At 49.2% G+C, this 20906-nt stretch overlaps 1 protein-coding gene across 1 annotated transcript in view; it reads left to right on the top strand.

Moving 5' to 3' along the window:
* The window catches only part of xkr6b (XK, Kell blood group complex subunit-related family, member 6b), a 39349-nt gene extending 18443 nt beyond the window's left edge, over window positions 1–20906 (top strand). The window contains exons 2-3 of the mRNA XM_076044683.1: window positions 17477–17673; window positions 18278–20906. Coding sequence (XP_075900798.1) covers window positions 17477–17673; window positions 18278–19248 — 1168 coding nt within the window. The 3' untranslated portion in view covers window positions 19249–20906. The remainder of the gene's footprint in view (window positions 1–17476; window positions 17674–18277) is intronic.

Genomic DNA, 20906 nt, shown 5'->3' on the forward strand with positions numbered 1-20906 from the left:
TGATCTCGCTCACGCGTCTGGCCTCTTAAATCCTGTCCCTCATCCAAATCAATGCACGGGGGCCTCATGGGGCAGCGTCGCGTTAGTAGCCTGAATATCACCAACACAGCAAGTCGCTCTTGTTCCAGTTTCATTTCCTCAAGAACGCTGCAACCGGAGCTCGGAGAACCGGGGGGGGGGGGGCTTGAATGTCTCATGACTGGACACAGCCCCTCTCTCGGTCTGTCAGGTATCGCTCCGATTACAGGCAGCTCCGCGCTCGGGTGAAAGTGCCGCGTGTGTGTGTGTGTTGGTCCCCGAGGCCGTTCTTCTCTTGCCTCGACCAGGAAATTACACTTTCCCTGCAAGCCGCAGGCCTGAGGGAAAGACACAGGAAAAACCGACAGAGGACAGCAGGATCCCGCGGACTTAAAGGCTTAAGCTCAGTGTGCAACATTTGGAAAATCCACCCATAACAATTAGCTGGAAAATGTTAGCAATCAGATGCATCTTTAAAGAAAAGACTTCACACATCTCGGGAAAATCCTTGGTATTTGCAGCAATATTCATTCTAGGCCAGTAGCATATTAGCTTATGAAAATTAATCATTTTAATATCATCACAAACTGGAATTTGTGTGTTTGTGTCCTAACACAAGTTTTAAGTATCACGCATGACATTGGCAAGTTGCAAACTTGCACTGCAGCCAGCTCACTAACTGCAATCAATTTCCCCATCAGAGCAACACTTCTGCAGCATCGTTGGCTTTTAAGATACATACAAAAAAACTGTGTCTCTAATTGAAAAAAAAAGAAAAAAAGAAGAGGTTAGTGACACAAATTAAGGGCATTACAAAAAATGATTCAGGCTAAATCACACTCAGGTGGAGTAGCCAACAAAACAGTTCGGCTGTTGGCGTGGGAAAAAGAAAAAAATCTTGTCCGAGTGCCAAAGTTAGGAGGGTTACATGCCAACGCATCCCATTAATGAGAGACAGAAAAAGCTGCGAGCACTTTGTCGCCCCATTCAGAATGAATTCACTCACTCTTTGAAGAGCTAATTAAAGTTCTATTGTCCGCAGCCGCTGAAAAGTGCATGAATGATGCGGCGAATGCTGCACTTGTTTGAAACGAAGCGGCACAATAGCATCATAGCGCCGCATGTAAAAGGACACAATGAAAAAGGCGGAAACAATTCTTTCTAAACTAAAAGAGCATTGAATGACTGGTGACGATGTTACTTTAACTCATAATTATAGGTTCATTCAGGTGAAATTCACTTTAAACAACATTAATAATGCGTTTTTCCAGGCTCTCAGTAAACTCCCCAGAAATGATTAAAAATAGATTTTTTTTTGTAATTGCTCAAGGGCACTAAAGTCTGGAAACCAGCCCCTTGTGATGTCACTAAAAGCTCCAATTTGTCTCCCAGGTTAATAATCACAGCCCCCACCAAGGTGTTTGTTCTGTCTGGTTTGTCCCCCTCCAAGCATGCAGAAGTTCCAACAAAGCCCTTCGTTCTAGCAGAAGGCTGTAAACAGAGGGCTAAACGTGTTGTTTTCTGGTGATATAAAGAGTTTTCTTTTCTTTTCTTTTGTTTTCTTTTGTTTTACATTTGAGGGTGCTCTGTGGGTATCAGCAAAGAAAAATAGTGAACAATAATTGTCGAGTTGTTTGGATGGACATAGAGCATGTGATTCTCCTCCACATAGAAAAAGTCCAAAACTTTGACCAGATTTGGTGAAGAAATTAAGGGGCAACAAAAAAGAAAGAAAGAAAGAGGAAAAGAAAGATCTGAAGTCGAACCCAGAGAGGGCGGACGAACAGAACCATGAAAGGGATTTCTTAAGACTCTCTGTCGGTGAACTGACAAGGTTTTGATCTCGGCCTCCAGTTCCCATCAACTGATCTCTATGTGAGTTTTTCCACTTTAGAGTCTTGCTGTCACATTTCTTCTTCTTTCTGTTCTTGTAGTGTCTGTACGGCGTAACTTGACCTGGTCAAAGCTGCTCCAGTCCTGTTTGCAATATCAAGGGGTTCCTTTTTTTTTCCTCCTCCTGTACTTGACCTTACAGGCTAATATTATAACATCTACACAAAGGCACCAAGGCTGAGTCACTGGCAAGGACTCAAAGACTCAATGTCTTTCATGTGGATGGTGTCTGCAATTGAGTAAAATCTGAACTGTTGTGCTATTGGACGGTGACGGGGCTGTTTGCTTACCGCTTTCTGCTTTAGCTGCTTGTATCTTGGCCTAGCTTGCGCTGCATGGGAAACCACACTGTAACATATTGAGTCCCTGCGAGGACGATTCCGGCTCCCTTGTGTGCTGCCTTTGATGGAAGTGGGGTTTTATGTGCATGTGTGTGTGTGTGTGTGTGTTTCCAAACTGACGATGCAGCCTTTTGATGTAGTCTAATGTGAATTGGGCGAGGTAACCTGGGTGCAAAGAAACCCCGCTCTCCAGCTAATTAGCTTCTTCACGAGAGTTAAGGGTGTTTTTTTTGGGGGGGATGCACAGGCAACCTTGACAAATACAGCTTCAGCCCAAGTTTTATTTTTGTCGTAAAAGTCACTTCAGGCGTCAAGTTTCTATCTCTGAAGTCTTTGCCGCAGGTGTCTTGGTGTCTCGTCCCTGTGGTTTAAGCATTGTGCGCCGGGCGATCTGGAGGTTCCTCCATCCGTCTGTTTTCTACCAGCACTGATCCTGCACTCGGATTTCACGGGGTTGCAGGAATCCGTCCCAGCAAAGTTGAGGTTACATGAGCCAATCAATAAATCAACTCAAATTTTCCACAGTTTAAAAAGCTGCCTACTCTTCGGATCGACAACATGCAAACTCCATTTTCAAAGGTTCGTTTGAAACCGATGCCAGGCTCTCAGTATAGCGCAGGGTGAAATACTCAAACGCGCATCAATCCATCTGTCCATATAAATCAATTTTATTTTCGCAAACCAGTAACAGGATTGCCGTGTATGCCTGCTCATCCGTCTCCCTCGAGCTCAAGTCCATCCATCAAAACCACCAGCGGGTCTGGAACCAATCGCAGGACAGGATGGCAGCTAGTCTTCTCTTCCTTTGCTGGTGTTCCTGGTTCAACATTGTTCCAACAGACTGATGTTTGTTTGTTTTTTGGGGTTTCTTCTATATTTTATTTTATTTTTGGACTTACTTAGAGGAGCCGTGCTTCGGTGCAGTTTTTTCTCAATTTTTCCCTCCAACTTTGAGACGTGGATTGACGCTTCCTGCCAGAGGAAGGACGTCTCCAGGTAGACGAGGACGCCGGCGCCCTCCCTCAATCCGTCCCCCCCCCCGCCGCCGTTCCACTTTCTCTCTCCGCCATCTCTCCGACTCCTCCTCAGCGCGTTTATTTCAGGCGTGCCCGTGTTGTCACAACCGGGCCGAGGCTCAACAAAGTGCTGAGTTTTTCGAGGGTCTGTCGCTTCCCGTTTACCCTTTAATATTTCAGTGAGAGGTGTTTCTGGGTGTGCTTTTTTCCTCTGCTACAGGGGCTGCCAGAGGGAGCCAGAGCTTCAATGACTTGCATGGAAAACAATTTTGTGTGTGTGTGTGTGTGTGTGCGCGCGCGCGCTGTGTAGTGTTTTGGCGAACGTTTGTGGTTGCACCGCCACCCCTGACCTCGGACTGGAGGAACGTCTTTCTATCTGGACTTTTGCACCGTCCTTATTCACAGATGCATGTTTCTACAAATCAATTATAACGCCTCAGTGAGATATGTATATTTTTTCCCTTTTGTCCTCGACGCTGAGGCGCTTCCCCACCGAAGCCTTTTGCGATTTATCCCCCCCCCACCCCCCCAGCCCCCCACCCGCTTGATGTCTGGCACAAGCGTCCTTTTTCCAAGGGAGCGCCGGAGTAATAGCAGCTGCTCGCTCCTGATTAGCGCCTGTGTCCTCCGCAGAGCCACAGCCCACACATCTCTGTCCTACTTTTCTCCTCTCCTCCACCTCCCCGACTTCTTTTTTTTTCTCTCCCTTGTTGTTGGTTTTTAAACTGCTGCTTGTTGACTTGATGCCCGTATTTTCAGGATTTTTTTTTATTTTTTGCAAAATTACGGATTAGCGCATCGATGCACCACTGTGCACCGTTTGACGATGCTAATCCCAATCTGAGGTGCTGAGAAATATGTTAGCAGACACAAGCACAGAAAAACCAAAGGTGCCTGTATTATATCATATCACCTTACATTTTTCTTAATAGGACCTATTTTCCTGTAACGCCGTGATATGATGAGAGGGAGGGAGGTTGAAAGTCATTGAAAGGCAACATCACGTGTTAGGATGTTGCCAATGTCAGTCGTCATGATGATGTCAGGCGTCATTGGAAACCTCGCACTCTTACCAACTTACCCAACTGGCATTGCAGAAGTGGATTTTTGTTTTGAATATGAAAGACAACCCGACTTTATTTAAAGTAAAATCCAGGCGGGGATGTGGAATAAATCCAGTGGATTTCGAACGCGGCTCACCTGCTATCTCAGGTGAACCACAAACAGGCGAGGGGGGGGGGCAGGGAGGGAGGCGGAGGCTGGAGTCAGTAAGCTTCCCGTCTTTTTCCTCCCGTGGGGCTTCCAGGGCAGGTTGTCGAGCCCGAGGTCCCGAGATTGGAGCTTTTGTGAATGGAAGGGACGGTTTGGCAGGTTGCCACGACACAACAAGGTATTCCTCATGTCTCTCTCCCTGCTGCTGCTGCTGCTGCTGCTGCTGCTGCTGCTCCCTCCCTCCCTCCCTCTGCTCCCACCTTCTATGCATCAGGATAGGAGAGCTTCCCAGACTGCAACATGTTGGAGTCCGGTTACCATCACTTAGCAACTCCCCCGAGTCATCAACTCTCTGATGCTCTCACACACATGTATACACACACACACACACACACACACACACACACACACACACACACACACACACACACACACACACACACACACTCGGTTCAATCCAAACAAGCTTTCAACAGTTACCGGCCCGTTTTGTTGAACTGCACCTTTGACATGACGTTTGCTGCTTTTTTTTTTTCTATTTTTTTAACGACGGCTGCATATTTTTGGGTCTCTGGACGTCTGAAAATCAATCTTTCTCCCTCCGCCTCCGGCCATTACTTACTGCTTCTTCCCAATCACTTTACTCAGCCCACACACACACAGGCACACACACACCCACACAGCCTCATCGCTCCCCTCATCCCGCCGACCCTCCGTCCTCCGCCTCCTCCAGCTCTCCGTCCTCCTCCTCCTCCACTCTCCCTCGCTCGCACTCGGTGAACTTTAAGTGCTGTACAGCAGTAATGGCCGACCTGTCTTTTACTCTGTCGCATCGCATCAGGAGTCGGTCCGGGAGACGAGCGCGGCTCCGCGCTGGTTTCCGAGGCCTCCAAGGTGATCCGAAATGACGACGCGCACGTCTGAGACCAGTGGCGAAAAACGTTTTGACTCGGCTCGACTGAACTGTCCCATGGCGTGGTCATGGATGCTCGATTAAAAAGAAAAGAAGAAGAAAGAATGAAAAAATACAGCATCAAAAAACAGGAAGTCATTTCACGTTTGTTTGCCTAAATCAAACATTTTATGGCTATTTGGCAATATCCACTTCCTGCTCAAGCCCCTCCCATTCCCACGTTTGTGAAGTGCTCCCTCACTCTTGCTGCACTCTCACAAGATTGATTTCCCAGAGGAGAAGCGCGTACTTAGCCCGCTGTTTTCAGCGTCCTGCTGGAAAATGCTGGGCTTCCTGCAGTCACGTTTCGAAGGGAACTGAAACGATGCAGCAGTTGGAACAAACGCCTGACGGAGGGGCGGGGGGTGTTGTCATTAACCTCGGAGAGGTGTGACTTGCTTAAGTGACATCACAAAGGGCTGTTTTTTAAAAAAAAAAACTAAACTGTGGCAAGAAAAAAATGTAATTAATCTTTTTGTCTGACTTTTTATTGACTTTTTATTGGTAACTATTGGCAGAGTTACCTTTATATGATATATGAATGTGTGTGTGTGCAATTAAAAGCTGGTATTAGTTAAGTGGCCGGCAGATACAGAAGTCAGGCTCTCTCTCTCTTTCTCTGCTTGGCATGAGGCAGGGAAATAAACAGGTTTTGGCTTTTCCCACCAACGATGTCTCTTTTAAGTCGTCCCCTCACCACTAATTGGCCTCAGATCAAAGTGGAAGCAGAAGCAAACCACTGGCTGACCAGCGCTGGTTCCCCCTGATGCTCCCGGGTCTGTTGGTCTGGTCCCCTTTTCTACCCCAGAGCCACTCTGCTCTTCCTATTCCAGTTACCAAAATAAAATAACTGAATAAAACCGCACTCAGTGAGCATCATTACTCCAGCTGATAGACAGGTTTCTGCCTCCTAAATCTGCGGAATTTTCTCCTTTGTGCTGCCAGAAAGGTTTAATTCAGCCGCGACAGTATCTGCAGATGTGGTGTTATGCTTTATTTCCCTCCCCTGCTCTGCAGTCTGCTCTTGACTTTTATACTACAGCTCAACGGGTTCCGTGTAATTCAGTTATTTGAAAGAAGAAAAATAACCAAGAATCACCGTGCCGACTTTCATCTGCTCTTCGGCTGAAGCCTCCCGCTCTGTTGCCGTGTCGCCGGCAACGGCGCCTACTACTGTTTCCTTCTTAACACTGCTGTGCGTGTCTCGTCGCAGATCAGAGCCCCGACACCCCCCACCAAACCACCCAACCCCCCTTCACCCCGAGGCGCAGATCAGAGGATACAGCCGCGATCCTACAGACACTCCTTTTATTGATATGACAAGCGTTGCCGCGCAGGGGAGCTCTGCGTCTCCTCAAACAGCCAATTGCGTTGGGGAAGGCTTCCCGGGATGACTCAATCGATCTGGTCCGCCCCCCCCCTCAATCCAAACCCCCTTCCTGTCTCTCTCCCCCGCTACACTCCATCTTCCAGAAAAGCCTCTTTCACCCGCTGGAGGTAAAAAAAACCCAAAAAAAACAAACAAGCAGGAGATCTGCTCCTCTTGCCGGACTTCCGCCTCAGCTGTGCGCAGACCACCTGCGCTCCTTGACCTCGGCGTGTCCGCGCACAGCCACGCAGGATGAGTGCCGCCGTCAGGCCATTTAATCCTGTCTGTCTGTCTGTCTGTCTGTCTGTCTGTCTGTCACACAGCTTTTCTCTCGCTCTGCCTGGCGGGCCTGATATTGTGATCTGTCACAACAGGTTGTGCTCAACGGGCCTGTCACACACTGACGGCGAGGACTCACACATACGCTTCGTGTCAGCGCCGCCCCCCCCACCACCACCACACACACACACACACACACACACACACACACACACACACACACACCCTCCACCACCAACACCGCCCCAGGTCACAGCGGGATGCCCCGGGGCGATGCCTTCTCATGATGTGAACCCTGTCGGAAGAATATGATGTCAGAGTGCGCAGTCAGGGCTTCGTGTGTATGTGCGCGCGCGTATCAGAGAGAGAGCTGCACCGTCGCTGCAATGACACTGATTGCAGTTTAAATGCCCTCGTGCGTCAGAGACAACGTGCCGGCGTGCGCTCAGATGAAAAACAGCTTCTCTTTATTCCAGCCAAGTGGCGGCGGCGGCACCCGTGATAGATGAGGTGACAGGCGCCGCCGCGTGTCGATAATGTACTGGCCCAGCTTTCTGCTCGCACATCCCGTCCAACCTTCATTCCTCTCCTGCCTTTTTTTTTTGTAGCACTTTGTGTGACTAATCTTCCTCTCCAGCAGCGGCGCCTTGGAAAATGGGACGTTTTCTGTTCTTTTTTTCATCCTGGTTTTGGAGATGGCTGCTGCGTCTGCGAGCTCCCTGCATATTTTTTTTTTCTCCCACAGACGTGGCTGGATTCCCCCAACAAGGAGATTAATATATCAATAGATGGCTTGATCATCGTCAAACGTGCATGCGTGTGTGTGTGTGTGTGCGTGTGTCCTCGTGCACGGGCTCATAAGCGCGGGAGCTTGCTTGTGTTCTTGAGAGCCGCCTGCTTTATTTGCATGTTTGGAGCAAACATCTATCATCAGCAGCATCAGGGAGCTGCAAGGGAAGAAAGAAGAAGGAGAAGAAAGCCAATCAGCAGAGAGAGAGGGAGGGAGAGAGACAGAGGGAGTGAGAGAGAGAGACAGAGAGAGACAGAGAGAGAGAGAGAGAGAGAGAGAGAGAGAGAGAGAGAGAGAGAGATGGCGTGCAGACTTTTAAACCTTTGCCACTCAAACGTTTCCTAATTGCCTTCGCCTCGGGGAGGAAGACGCGCCGCTGCCGCACAGACGCATGCAGACACTTTGCTTTTTTTTTTGTCGATGGGCCTTTTCCCATAATTCATCCTGCTGCACAGGAGCACACGAGACGTAGACTAAAGCCCCCTCATTTAAAGACGATAAATCCTTCTTCTTTTTATTTATTTATTCATTTATTTATGTGTGTGTCTGTGTGTGTGTGTATGTATGTTTTGTGTGGGGGATTTTTTTCTCTAATAAAACACTGTTGGCCCAAGTGGCTCAATCCATTTTTTTTGTGTGTGGGTGTGTGTGTGTGTGTGAGAGGGGAGCCGGAGGGGATTTGCTGGGCGGTACTAAGAGTGAGACGAGGGGAGGGGTGGAGGAGTGCGGATGCGGATGAAAATGGTACGGCCTGATAGATAGAGGAGCAGGAGACGGCGTGTGTGAGCGGAATAGTAAAGAGAGCCGCCTAGACGGCTGTGCGTGTGTGCGTGTGTGCGTGCGCCCGCGCGCCTGCGTGTGCGTGCACGAGCGTGCGGAGCATGCGAGGGGAACGCGGGGAGGAAGGTGTGCGCACGCTGGAGTGTTGGAGTTGGAGGCACAGAGCCAGAAAATTGCATTGCGTGCTCAGTGATTAGTTTACCTCCCGGGTCTCATTCTGTCTCACTCCCACCTCCGCCCGCCCGACTCTCCCTCACTCCCCTCACTCCCCTTCCCCGCCTTTGTCTCGCCGCTTTTCCCGCCGTCTCTCACCTGCTTCCTCGCTGTCACCACCGCCGCCTCACCGCCTCCATCATTCCATCCATCCATCCATCCATCCATCCATCCATCCCTCCTCACATGCTGACTTGGGTCTCACCTCCACCCTTGTCTTATCTTCAATGGAGGAAGAAAAAGAAAATGCATGTGTGCAAATCCTACCAACCAGCAACCTTTTAGTTCAAATGGAGCTAGAAATGGTAAAACAAAACAAAAAACCCATTAAAAAGATGTAAATTGTATGTGAATTGTTTTATGTATACTGCCAGGGGAGGGGTGGAGGAGAGCGACACACACACACACACACACACACACACACACACAGACACACACGCAGAGAACTTCCGATGGCCAAGGAGTCGAGGCAGGGCTTTAAACAACATAAGCCAGCCTGGCTAATTACAGTCTTAAGAGCAATAAACATGAGTTCCAAGGGTCTCGCAGCAAGAACAGCTGAAGTGCTGACACTGAACTGGGTGCCAGCCAGCCAGCCAGCCAGCCAGCCAGCCAGCCAGCCAGCCAGTCAGCCTCTCTGACAGAGTCCGACGGCAACCCTGGCTGTTTTTTGTTTTTTTTGCACTTGCTGAAAAGCAACTGGGTCAAGCCTTTTATTCCCCCCCCTTTCTTAATCCCTACATAATCTGGCCCTTCCACTCGCTGAAGAGCAGCCACCAAAAAAAAGGAAAACGGGGGGGTTAGAAAAAAAAAAAGGCCTGGCGCCGGAGGGGGGCGTGGAGATGAGAGTGATAGACAGACTGCAGCCAGGAGGAGAGGGAGAGGATTCACGGCCGGCTGGCTGGCTGGCTGGCTGGCTGGCTGGCTGGCAGGGTTTTTCTCTCTGCAGAAAGCCTTTAAAGATAGCAGACGGCCGCCGAGTAACAAATTGCTGTTACTGTGATAACTGTCGCTCCTAATATCGCCGCTCTTTTTTTGTGAAATTTTCCGTCTGCTGCGGCGGAAGAAGTCATTTTCCATTTAAAGCGCCCGCGTGCGTGTTTGTGCCAATGTGCCCCGGGTGAACATTTTTGACGGAGATTTATTCCATTTTTTTCTTTGCCTTGTGATGAACGTGTGTGTGTGTGTGTGTGCGCGTGTGCGTGTGTGTTCTAGAGAGTAATTTAGAAACATCGGCGCAGGCGACAAACATGACCTTTAAAAAAAAAATTTTTTAAAAAAAGCTTGTGGTCCGGCATGTTTTCATGTCGTACAGTGATGTTGGGGTTGTGATGGTAATGTGATGGTAGACCTATGAAATAAACTGATTTTTAGGGTGTCTTCAGTAAAAGAACTTTTGGACAAATGGTAAACCCAAAATTGAAATTTCATCGATTTTCACAGGTCAATGGAGGTGCTGGTGCGATTCCTACAGTTCCAGTACTATGCACTATGTGTCCAAACAAAATACCCAGAATTATTGGAGATAAAAACAAGTTAGTTTACTGGCTACAAACCCACTGCAGCTTGTGCAAAAGAGGCTGCCGGCCAGGAGGCCACAGTGGGTCATTTGGCTGAACACTGGCAGTTGATGTTGCAGTTTCACTACAACTGGACTGCTGAGTCTTCCAAGAAGCCTGGCCGTCACCACGTGAGCAGTGCACACACAGTATTTTTTTTCTTCTTGGCTGCTTCTGCCCTCTTGTCAGACTGCGGGGACGGTTGTGTGGGCCGGAAAATGTCAACAGAGCCCAGCGGTGGGTAGTGAATGGGTGGGATTTCAAATTTTTGGTCGACTATTCCTTCAAAAGGTGAGCGTGCTGCTAATTTTACTACAGCCAGCACTGTGTGTGCGCGTGCGTGCCTCCATGTGCCTGTGTGCGTGCACATGTGTGTGTGTGTGTGTGTGTGTGTGTGCATGCCTTCTTAATCAGTGTTGTACTGTGTCGTTTCAAATTTGACTCACGAAAAAAAAAGAAGAAAATCAATCTCTTAATTAAGTCTGCCCTTTGTGCGATCACTCAGCTGGATACTGTGCGGGGCGCCGGCGCTGATCACAGCCGCAACTATCAGTCTGGAGCCTTCAGTCGACTCCGAGGCCCAATCTGAACCTTCAGATCCTTCTTATCGCGCTCTGGTCCGCTATACAGTATGTGAGGACGGGTCAAATTATCCCTCGAAACGCCGACTGCCGTCCAACCAGAAACACGACGTGTTCCCTCCTTCCAACGTCCTTTCCTTTGCCCCTTCCTCGTTCCTCCATCCCACGTCCTCCTTCCTCTCTGCCCTCCACCCGCTCGAGGGCTTTTCGGCGCTAGAGTCACGTGACGGTGGCGCGACGAGATGCGCCTCCACCTGTGGACTGTTGCTAATGGTGACAAACGACCCGCTGCTGTGGAAAAGGAAAAAGGTGAAGAGCAAAGTGTATAAGAGCCCCTGTGTGTGTTTGTGTGTGTGTGTTGGGGGTCAATGTTTGTGCGCGGGTTGAGGAAAAGGACGAACAAGGATGCTTTTTGAGAACAAATGAAAAATAGGCCAATGTGACTTGCTGTGTTGCCAAGGTTATTTTTTTTGTCGAGTGATGTGTAAAACTAATTCATCACTAGTTTTCATGTGATCGTAGTCGCCGGGCTGTGCGATGGTTTACATTGGTCTGAGGGCGTCATGCCGAGTTTACAATCTGGCCGCTCCATCTTTCATTCTCTTTCCTTCCTTTCTTTCAGACCCTGACGGATAAAAAAAAAAATATTCTATCTGAAAAACGAGTATTTTTTTTGAGCGGCCAGCCACCTCATTGTCTTCTTTTGTGGAAAAACCCACAGGCTCACCTTTTAATGAGCCTTTTTAGTGAAAGGTCATAACACTAAAGACGACTGTTTCTTACAGCGGATGTTCAGTTTGGTTTAATGGCCGGGGCGTCTTCACCACCATTTAACCGGGAACGCTCTCTCTGATGGTTGTGACCTTTTCGGAAAAAGCACAGAAACATCTCGCAGATAACCGCCCGGAATGCCGGTGAGCAGCTGCTCCTCGGCCGACATGGCGCTGAACAACAAGCCTCTGGGAAAAAAAAATTCTCGCTGCCTCCCACAAAAGGAAAAAAAAAAAAAATCGCCTCAAGACTCCGGTGGCACGCCACCGTGTTTGCACGTGTGTGTGTGTGTGTGTGTGAGAGAGAGAGTTTATCCTGCCATCTTACCCGCCTGTGGGACTGAGATCTCAACTCAGGGGGCCTTTCATCCGGCGCAGATCATCACCGCCTGGAGGATAAAGTAGTATCTGATGCAGGATCAAGGCGCACGGCTGACAGGGAAGCCCATTCAGCCAGATTTAGCCACAAAAAGTGTTTCAGGAAAAATGCAACAATCCCCTTGCCGTGCCGGCAGCGAGGCGTTGACTTCCTGTTGCAGAGTTGCTCCGGCGTCGGGTTGAAGACTTTTTTTTGCGCGACAACAGTTTTCCTTTTAGCAGCGAGTGTTGGCGCCTGACGAAGTAGCCGCATTTTATTCAGTGTGGAAGGTCGAAACTTTTTGTCGCGGCCCTTTAAAGCTCGCAGAGACTCCTCGCAGCCGTCCGTGCGCTTTTGCTGCCAAGGTGGCGGAGAGAAGACGTCGTCGACGGCAAAGCGTAGCTGCGACTTTAAACTCAAGAGACAGACGTGGTGAACTAGATGAACCCTTTCAAGGTCCAGGAGCACTCAAAGGAGGATTTTAACACGCGTCATTCTTATCTTACAGCATCTAATGGGCTTTTATTAGCGCCGATTACAAGCCCGCCAAGTCAGGCGTGAGGTTTGGTTTATTTAACAAGCCGATGGAGCAGCTGGTTGAGGAAATAAAGGAGCTTTGCAGACTCGGCTAATCCTGAGAAGCGGCCGCCATAAACAAGCTCTCCGTTAGACGTGAACAACAGTTTCACCGCAACCACTTCAGCGTGAAACGGTCGTTCTTAAGCACAAGTTTCTACGCTCGCGCTAATCAAGGCGCCGTTCCAATCGAGGCCAGCAGGTGTCGCGTTTGTGACGGAAGACGTCGGCAAATAAATGATTGCATCTTTGATCGATCAGTTGTGTTCATTATGTCTTTGGTTTTCAGATGGATTTATATCCATCTTTCTTTTCTTCAAAAAGAGAGGAGAAAAACCTTTGTCTGGAAAATAGAATGATATAAATCGAACCGCATCTTTGCTTCCTGACGATTACCTGTCAGTGAAGAAGCTGATCTGGGGGAATTCTACACTCACATGTGTGACTCAGGACCGAGGCTCAGAGTAGTGAGTGTCCCGATTATAGCAGCTTTTCGTTGCACGACCAAGCAAGACCTGAAACATGCGTGCAAAACAGATGTGGAAATAAACGGATGCACAACAGGCATATTACAGTAGAGCCAGACGGGAAAGCGGTGGTGATTTGGGTTGCCCTCGTTCAGGTTTGTCGTCGGAGACAGAAGAGTGAATATTCCCAGCGGCGGGGAGGAGACGAAGGAGGTTCAAACCTCACTAAGAATCAAGCGGCGCCGCTATATGACTAAGGGGATGACTCATCGCCGCAGGCATCGGCTCCACCTCACAAGCGTGCACACACACACACACACACACACAAATCCCCTGGCCGCCAATGTGTTTGTGTGCCTTGTGTTCACCTGCTAAAGGTGAGATGTTAGTGATGGTCTTGTGAATCATCTCATGACAAGATGTGAATGCGGCCTGAGCAGCTGAGCAGCTGAGCTTTTCCCACGAGTGCGGCTGCTAGACAGATGCAAAGCAACAAGGTGCGTGTGTGTGTGTGTGTGTGTGTGTGTGTGTGTGTGTGTGTGTGTGTGTGTGTGATCCCTCCAGCCGCCCCTCCAGGCCCTCTCGCAGAAGGGCGACTGTAGGTGACTCACTGGTCAACGACTTCAGGAAGGAGGGAGGAGGAGGAACAACGAGGCCGAGGCAGCCAATTAATTAGGCCGCCGATGAGAAATTTTCCGTTTCTTAGTCATCGTTGCCCCGTCCGGAAAATCTCACCATATTGTCTCCAGGCCGATGCACTAAACCATGTCCTTCACACCTTTATAGCCGTCAGGCTGCTGAACACCATCTCTTCTTTACTATTTTTGCTATATTCATTCATCGCAAGTTGATGCTCGTCCTTAGGCGTCTCCCGTCCATGTTTACCGGTGTGTGCCTGCATGCTCTTGGAGTTTGTTGTGTCTCGACTCAGATTGTGATGTGGGGGAAGAAATGTGCGCCTGGAAGGCCCGCTGACGGGCCGCGTGTGTCTCTGCGTGCCCAACGCCCAACGAGCCGTGAGCAAATGCTATGATCTGGCCGCAAATAATTCATGAGGAGCCCTGTAGAGGAGCTATGGAGCTGAGAGGGTGAGTGATGGGAGGGGATGGGAGGGTGCAGAGGAGAAGAGAGGAGGAGGAGAGGAGAGGAGAGACTCCCTCTGACAAATGAGTCCGGAAGGGATCGGAAATCCCGCCGCATGAGCCACCGTGCTGACACGCGCGCCCACGTGCACGTGCTTGTTTTTTGGAGGGCCCCTTCGTGTTACTACTACCGGAAAAAAAAGAAAAGAAAAAAAAAAGTTGGGGGGAGAGGGCGCAGTGGGAGTGTTAACAGTATTGGAGCGCAATTGCGGAATTCGTGTGAGGTGCTTGTGGAGGAGGCCTTCTTTCTTGGAGCCAGGGTGTGTGTGTGTGTGTGTGTGTGTGTGTGTGTGTGTGTGTGTGTGAGATGTGATGAAGTGAGTTCAGATTTTCCTGACAGCCGTGAAAACCCAGTCTTCAACTGTTCAGGATGAAACCAAGGGAGCAGGAACTAATAGCAGAGACGCAGGGGAGGTGTGCAGTGAGGAGAGCATTTAGGTTGCTGTGACTCAGTATCTTGCGGTTTGGATTGTTAGTGCTGTTATTGTTATCATTATTAATTGTTGATGTTATTATTTATATTTTCATGAGGAGTTGCGTGCTGTAGAATTGATAAGACAATAGAGCTACAGCTACATTATCATGACTGCTCTTTGCTTTGGAACTATTTTTTTGGTGCCTTTTCTAAAAACAATGACTTCATTTCACAATAAGTGATTTGAAAAATCACTTATTGCTGGTTCCGGTGTTGCGTCACCACAGATTTCTCATCATGTAGCTCCTCAAGGATGAAGGAACGTTGTTCAAGGACTTTCACTGATCCCAGACATTATTCCCTGTGTAATTCTTGGTACCAGCTTATACCTTATCCCGTCATATTCTACTATAAGTCATGCAAAACCGGCCCAGCAGCTGCAGCAAATTCTTGCAAAATGCGACTGTAGCTCGTGCCATCGTACCCGTGCTAAGCCTTTGCACGGCCGCGCCGAGTCACGAGCGTCCGGCAGCCAGCGCCGCCGAGGCCGTGAAGATCACCGTTTCCGAGCCGCGGCAGAGCAGCGGGACGAATCAGCGGAACACGTAGACTAATGGAAATTGTTGGGGATGGAGACAAAGAGGCCGAGCCGCTCTGCATGGCGTGTCATTAGTGCGGGAGAAGGTTTGTCTTGTTCCATCTGACATTTAGCGGCACAACTGAAAATGTCACGGAATGCCAGCCTCTACCTCTGGATATAATGGTGTCTCCTACAGCCCAGAGCCGTTGATCCCCCCCCTCCAAAAAAGAAACTTTTATGCATGTTGGAACCTAGTCCGAACTTGGAAGACCACCACCAGCAGCATAGATCCCCAGTCCAGTCCAGTCTGTCTGGACTGGACTGGGGATCTGTCTGAAACAGTACCACGTACTGGACAACACATTACATACCTACATACCTACACAAGAATTCACAGATTTGTGAGTCAGTTGCGTCTCTGTGTTGTCATCGGCCGTTGCTAGCGTTGCCAACTTTCATGCAGGAAAATAAAGGACGGCTCACGGGACAAACACCATCCCGTATCGTTTCAAAACGGGACGCACCATTACACTGTCAAATACGGGACAACTCTGTATTTTCAGGGACATTTGGCAACTCTAGCCGTTCCATCCTGGCGCGGTATTGAGCTCCCGAAGAAAGTCAGTTGTTGCAAACAATTGTTTGTCGCGGCGATTCGAGTCAAGTTCGAACTGGAGGAGCTGAGTTTAGATCCGTGGCCTCTCAATTTGTCTCAGAGTGCCACTGTCTAGTCTATTTCTGTCCTTGCAACACCACATTGGCCTCGCTCCACTGCCTTTCGCATCAAGTGCTGGATTTATTTGGCCCAGCTCGGCCAGCCAGCCAGCCCGGGCAGGCGGGTAAGAGGCCCCGCAGCCACGGCTGAAGTACAAAAAGCACTCGAGCTGTCGCAGCGGTTTCAGGCGGTTTGCTCCCGCAGCCACACTTGGGTTTCACTGTTTGCGGAGCTTCAAGTTGGGTTTCGGTTACAAAGGGGCAAAATTAACCGGCCGTTGTCTGTTGTCTGTTTCGTCTTTTGTTGCAGTCCCGAGTGTGTGTTGTGATGTTGCCATCCAACACGCTGGGATGATGAAGAAATCCACCCTGGTCATTGTTTCAGCTGCAGTGCTCTGTCTCAGAACCTGCTCTTTAAGATGATTACAATCTTAATTGGCAATATTATAGCTCTGAGCATATTACTTTTTTTTTTTTTCCCCTCTGCATTTTTTGATGACTCCCAGTGTCTTGTCCTTAAAAAAAAAAATGGAGCTGAGCTTTGATTGCGATAGGAGGCTCATTTAATTAGCCACCCCTCCCCTTCCTGAGCTCTACAGCCAACCCTCGCCATCCAATTTCACCAGCGTGAAACCGCCGCCGCTGCCGCCATTCATAGGGAAGTAGCCACAGTGCAGCAGCTGACAAAATGGGTCATGAGGTGCATTAAAGGGAATGGTAATTGCTTTGCTTACAAGAGGCCTCCCTAATAAGCACATCCAAAGGCCAATGGAAGGCCTGAATGATGCTTTTGAAAGCAGCGGCGTAGTCGCACCGCAATTAGCGTCTTAACACTGTGAACACTAAGAAGCTGCGCGGAAATTCAAACACTTGACATCCAGGGACTGGTAATTATTATTTATTATTTCAACATTATTTGGGGGCCTCTTGTTTCCTCTGGTTCCTAACGACTTTAATGTTCTTTTGTTGTGGTTGTGGTTTTTGTCTTCATAATACTTGGTGTTAAACACTCACATTCAGTTCATGATGGGAAAAATAAACGCACACACACAATATTTGACAGCCTATGCCTGGTAGATGTTTGTGGATTTATAAAGTCTAGCTAAGTATGCCCTCTAGTGTTGCCAGGGGCAAAGACGCACACCAATCAGCAGTTCTAGTGTTGGATTCCGTAAATTAACATGATTTGCAAAATGTTGGGAAATTGTGCAGGGAGTATTTGTGAACAGAACTTCTTAAGTACAGTTGGGAATTCCACCATGTACTGAAAGTGAAATTCGTTCTTGACTATGAAAGCGTTCTGATGCATCCTCTGTTCTCTTCACATCGTTTAAGATACTCTGTTGGTACGAAATTCAAAGAAATTAATCATTCTAAAAAAATTTCGAGACCCGTCAGACATCTGTGCCATTTTTTTACAGCAGGCTCCGCCCCTTCCTCTCTCCACGCAGGTACATCCGCACCATGTACCTGGGCATTCAAAGCCACCGGCAGAAGGAGAACCAGCGGCGCTTCTACTGGGCCATGATGTACGAGTACGCCGACGTCAACATGCTGCGGCTGCTGGAGACCTTCTTGGAGAGTGCCCCCCAGCTGGTGCTGCAGCTCTGCATCATGATCCAGAGCAACAGGGCCGAGTGGCTGCAGTGTAAGGGAGCTCATTTCACTGTCGCTTCCACTGTATCACATTGGCTGCAATGCCTTCATGATAGGTCTCAAAGCTATTTATTTATTCATTCAAAATAGTTACTTGGTTTTTTTCTTAATTTATTTACTTACTTATTTACTCCTTCGGTTAATTAAGATGCTCCTAAGCAGTTCCTCATGCGAAGAAGGGGGGAATTCAATCATAACGCGCGATACCCTCCCCCCTGTCGGGACATCTACAGAAAGGCCATCAATACATTTGCTTGGGCAGCACCGTGGCACCGCTCAGCAGATAATCCTCCATCATTTTTCATGCGGCTGGGTCTCTTCTGCTTCGACTCCGACGTGGCCGTGCTGTCGCAGTCGCAGTCCCGCGGAAACTTAATTGGTTTGCTCGGTGGAGTCTGTTCGCAGACTGACCGAGGGCCGAGTTTTTTTTAAAATGACGTGACGGATTGCTTTCAATAAAAGAAAGGCATTTGAGCACGGCAAACAAACTTCATTCTTTGGTTTGAAACTTTAAATTTAAGCTTAAAAAAAAAAGCTCAAAGCATCATTGTAGGGAATTTCCTCCTCACCTGCCTCCTCCGCTCTCCCCTCCGCAGGCTTCTCGGCTCTGTCCTCCCTCCTGTCGCTGGCCTGGGTGCTCGCCTCCTACCACAAGCTCCTGCGCGACTCGCGCGACGACAAGAAGAGCATGAGCTACCGCGGCGCCCTGGTGCACCTGTGCTGGCGCCTCTTCACCATCTCCTCCCGCGTGCTCTCGCTCGCCCTCTTCGCCTCCGTGTTCCACATCTACTTCGGCATTTTCGTGGTGCTCCACTGGTGCGCCATGGCCTTCTGGGTGGTCCACGGCGGCACCGACTTCTGCATGTCCAAGTGGGAGGAGGTGCTGTTCAACATGGTGGTGGGCGTGGTCTACGTCTTCTGCTGGCTCAACGTGCGCGAGGGGCGCACGCGCTACCGCATGGTGGCCTACTACGCGGTGGTGCTGCTGGAGAACGCCGTCCTCAGCACGCTGTGGTACGCGTACCGCGACCCGGCCACCACCGATGCCTACGCCTCGCTCGCCCTCTGCGGCGTCTTCCTGTGCTTCGCCTCGGGCGTGGCCTGCATGGTTCTCTACTACGGCGTCCTGCACCCCATGGGCCCCCGGCTGAGGGTGCTGGCCAGCTCCTGCTGCGCCGAGCTGCTCTGGGGCCTCCCCCTGCCCCCCGAGGCCGAGCCCATGGCGCCCACCCCGGGGCCCCGAGGCTCTCAGGCCACGCCCACCAGGGGTGTGACGGGCGAGTACGCCGAGTCGGACGAGGTGGCCGCAGACACGTGCCTGCCGGTTTTCCAGGTGCGCTCCACGGAGCCCGTGGACGCGGCCGGCAGGCCCATCCAAGCCGAGGGCCCCTTCATCAAGATAGACATGCCCAGGAAACGCTACCCGGCCTGGGACGCCCACTTTGTGGACAGGCGCCTGCGTCGGACCATAAACGTGCTGCAGTACATCAGCCCCACGGCGGTGGGCATCAGGTACAGGGACGGCCCGCTCCTCTACGAACTACTGCAGTACGAGTCGTCCCTCTAAAGGACGCCTCCTCCGCGTCTCCGTCGCCTCCTCTTAAAACCAACGATGCACATGCCTCTCCTTTTTTTTTCTCTCTTTTTTTTCCCCGCTCTTCCTCCTTCCTGGATAATATCTCCTCTTCTCTGTCAACAACACTCGGCTCTCTGACCCTCTCTGTTTTTTTCTTTCATTTTCTGCAGGAGATGTGCATTTTGTCAACTGGAAATCAAGTCAAGACAGTCGAAACACACACAATCACGATTTATTTTTGGATAAAAAAAGAGAGTAAAATATATAGAGAGAAAATCAATGAACCTACAGTATCTTATGCGATATATACAGAAGTCTCGTATAAAGCCCCCCACGCTGCTGGAGGGGTTTTTGTCTGAGTGTGTAGATAACATATGAATGTTTCATTATGAAGTGTGTTTAACGCATTAATACTGTATCGGTGATTTAACCTGTGAATACTTGTGAAGGGCAAACTGTATGTCGCGCCGACACGGGACTGGCCGCAAAGCCTGATGGGAATGATGGAGGAGCGTCTCAAGAGGCGGGCAGGTCTTTGCACATCCCACTACGTACTGCCATTCTTTATGTAAACGATAGAATTGTATAACGATGTTTACCGAGTCCTTAGATCATTGCTTTCCAAAAAAAAAAAAACAACAACAAAGTACCGCAATTTCAATCACGATGCCATAACAGAGGCGGCATGCAGTCGTCCCAGTGAAAGCAGCCACGTGGCTCAAAAAGGTAGCCTCGTCCTATTTTTGCTCGGAATCCTAAACCGTAATCACACCGTGTACGGAAAAGAGAGGGGGGGGGGAGAGAGAGGAGGAAAAAAAGAAGCACATTGACCTTCAATCAATTCCGCCTACAGACTCTGCAGTGCAGGTTGCCCTCCAGTGGAGTCGGGCTGGTAAAGCATGTCTTACTCGTTTCTGCCTGCAGTTTTGACAGCACAAATGATTATTATTATGACGATGATGATGATGACAAAAATAAGGGAGGAGAGAGGGAAAAAACACAGTTGAAGGGAAGTGTAATGTAGATAAAAAATGAGCACAACATTTCCATAATTGGTGGGAAGTAAATCCTAGACACAAAAAAAAAACACATTCCAAAGAATTTTTGTAGAGATTGTAAAAGGGTCGATGAAGTCACGTGTTAATATGCACTTTTAGAAGTGCGGAGACAGTCTTTGACCAACCCTCCACCATTCCCTCCTGCTTCAAAGTACGTCCTCATTTGATCTCCTTATTATATTTTCTTTGTTTGAATATTTTATCTTATTATTTTGAGTGATATTTGTTTCTTAATGGGTGCAAAGACCTGTAGCGGAGTCTGACTTGGTATTTCCACAACATTACACATTACTGTGTACTTGTCTCTGCATTTATAGTTATCGACAAACTAATATTTGACCGGAACACTTTTTTTTTTTCTTTTTACCAAACAAAAGAACAAGTTGTGCATTGCAGCGTTAAAGGGTCTCCTCTTCAGATTTAGTGCACAATCAAAGAGGGTTGTGCTCTCACACAGGTCATCTTGTCTTGCACCTGCTTGCACAGTTGAGACAAAGCCAAATCACATCTTACAGTACTGTCTCTGTATGAACCCGTAGAACAACTTTTGGGCCTGCTTTGCATCTCCCTGCTGAACACGCATTCCACGAC

The sequence above is a fragment of the Nelusetta ayraudi genome, unplaced genomic scaffold, assembly GCF_046127955.1.
Source record: "Nelusetta ayraudi isolate G7.1 ecotype Tasmania unplaced genomic scaffold, CSIRO-AGI_Nayr_v1 ptg000082l, whole genome shotgun sequence".
NCBI classification, from domain to species: Eukaryota; Metazoa; Chordata; class Actinopteri; order Tetraodontiformes; family Monacanthidae; genus Nelusetta; species Nelusetta ayraudi.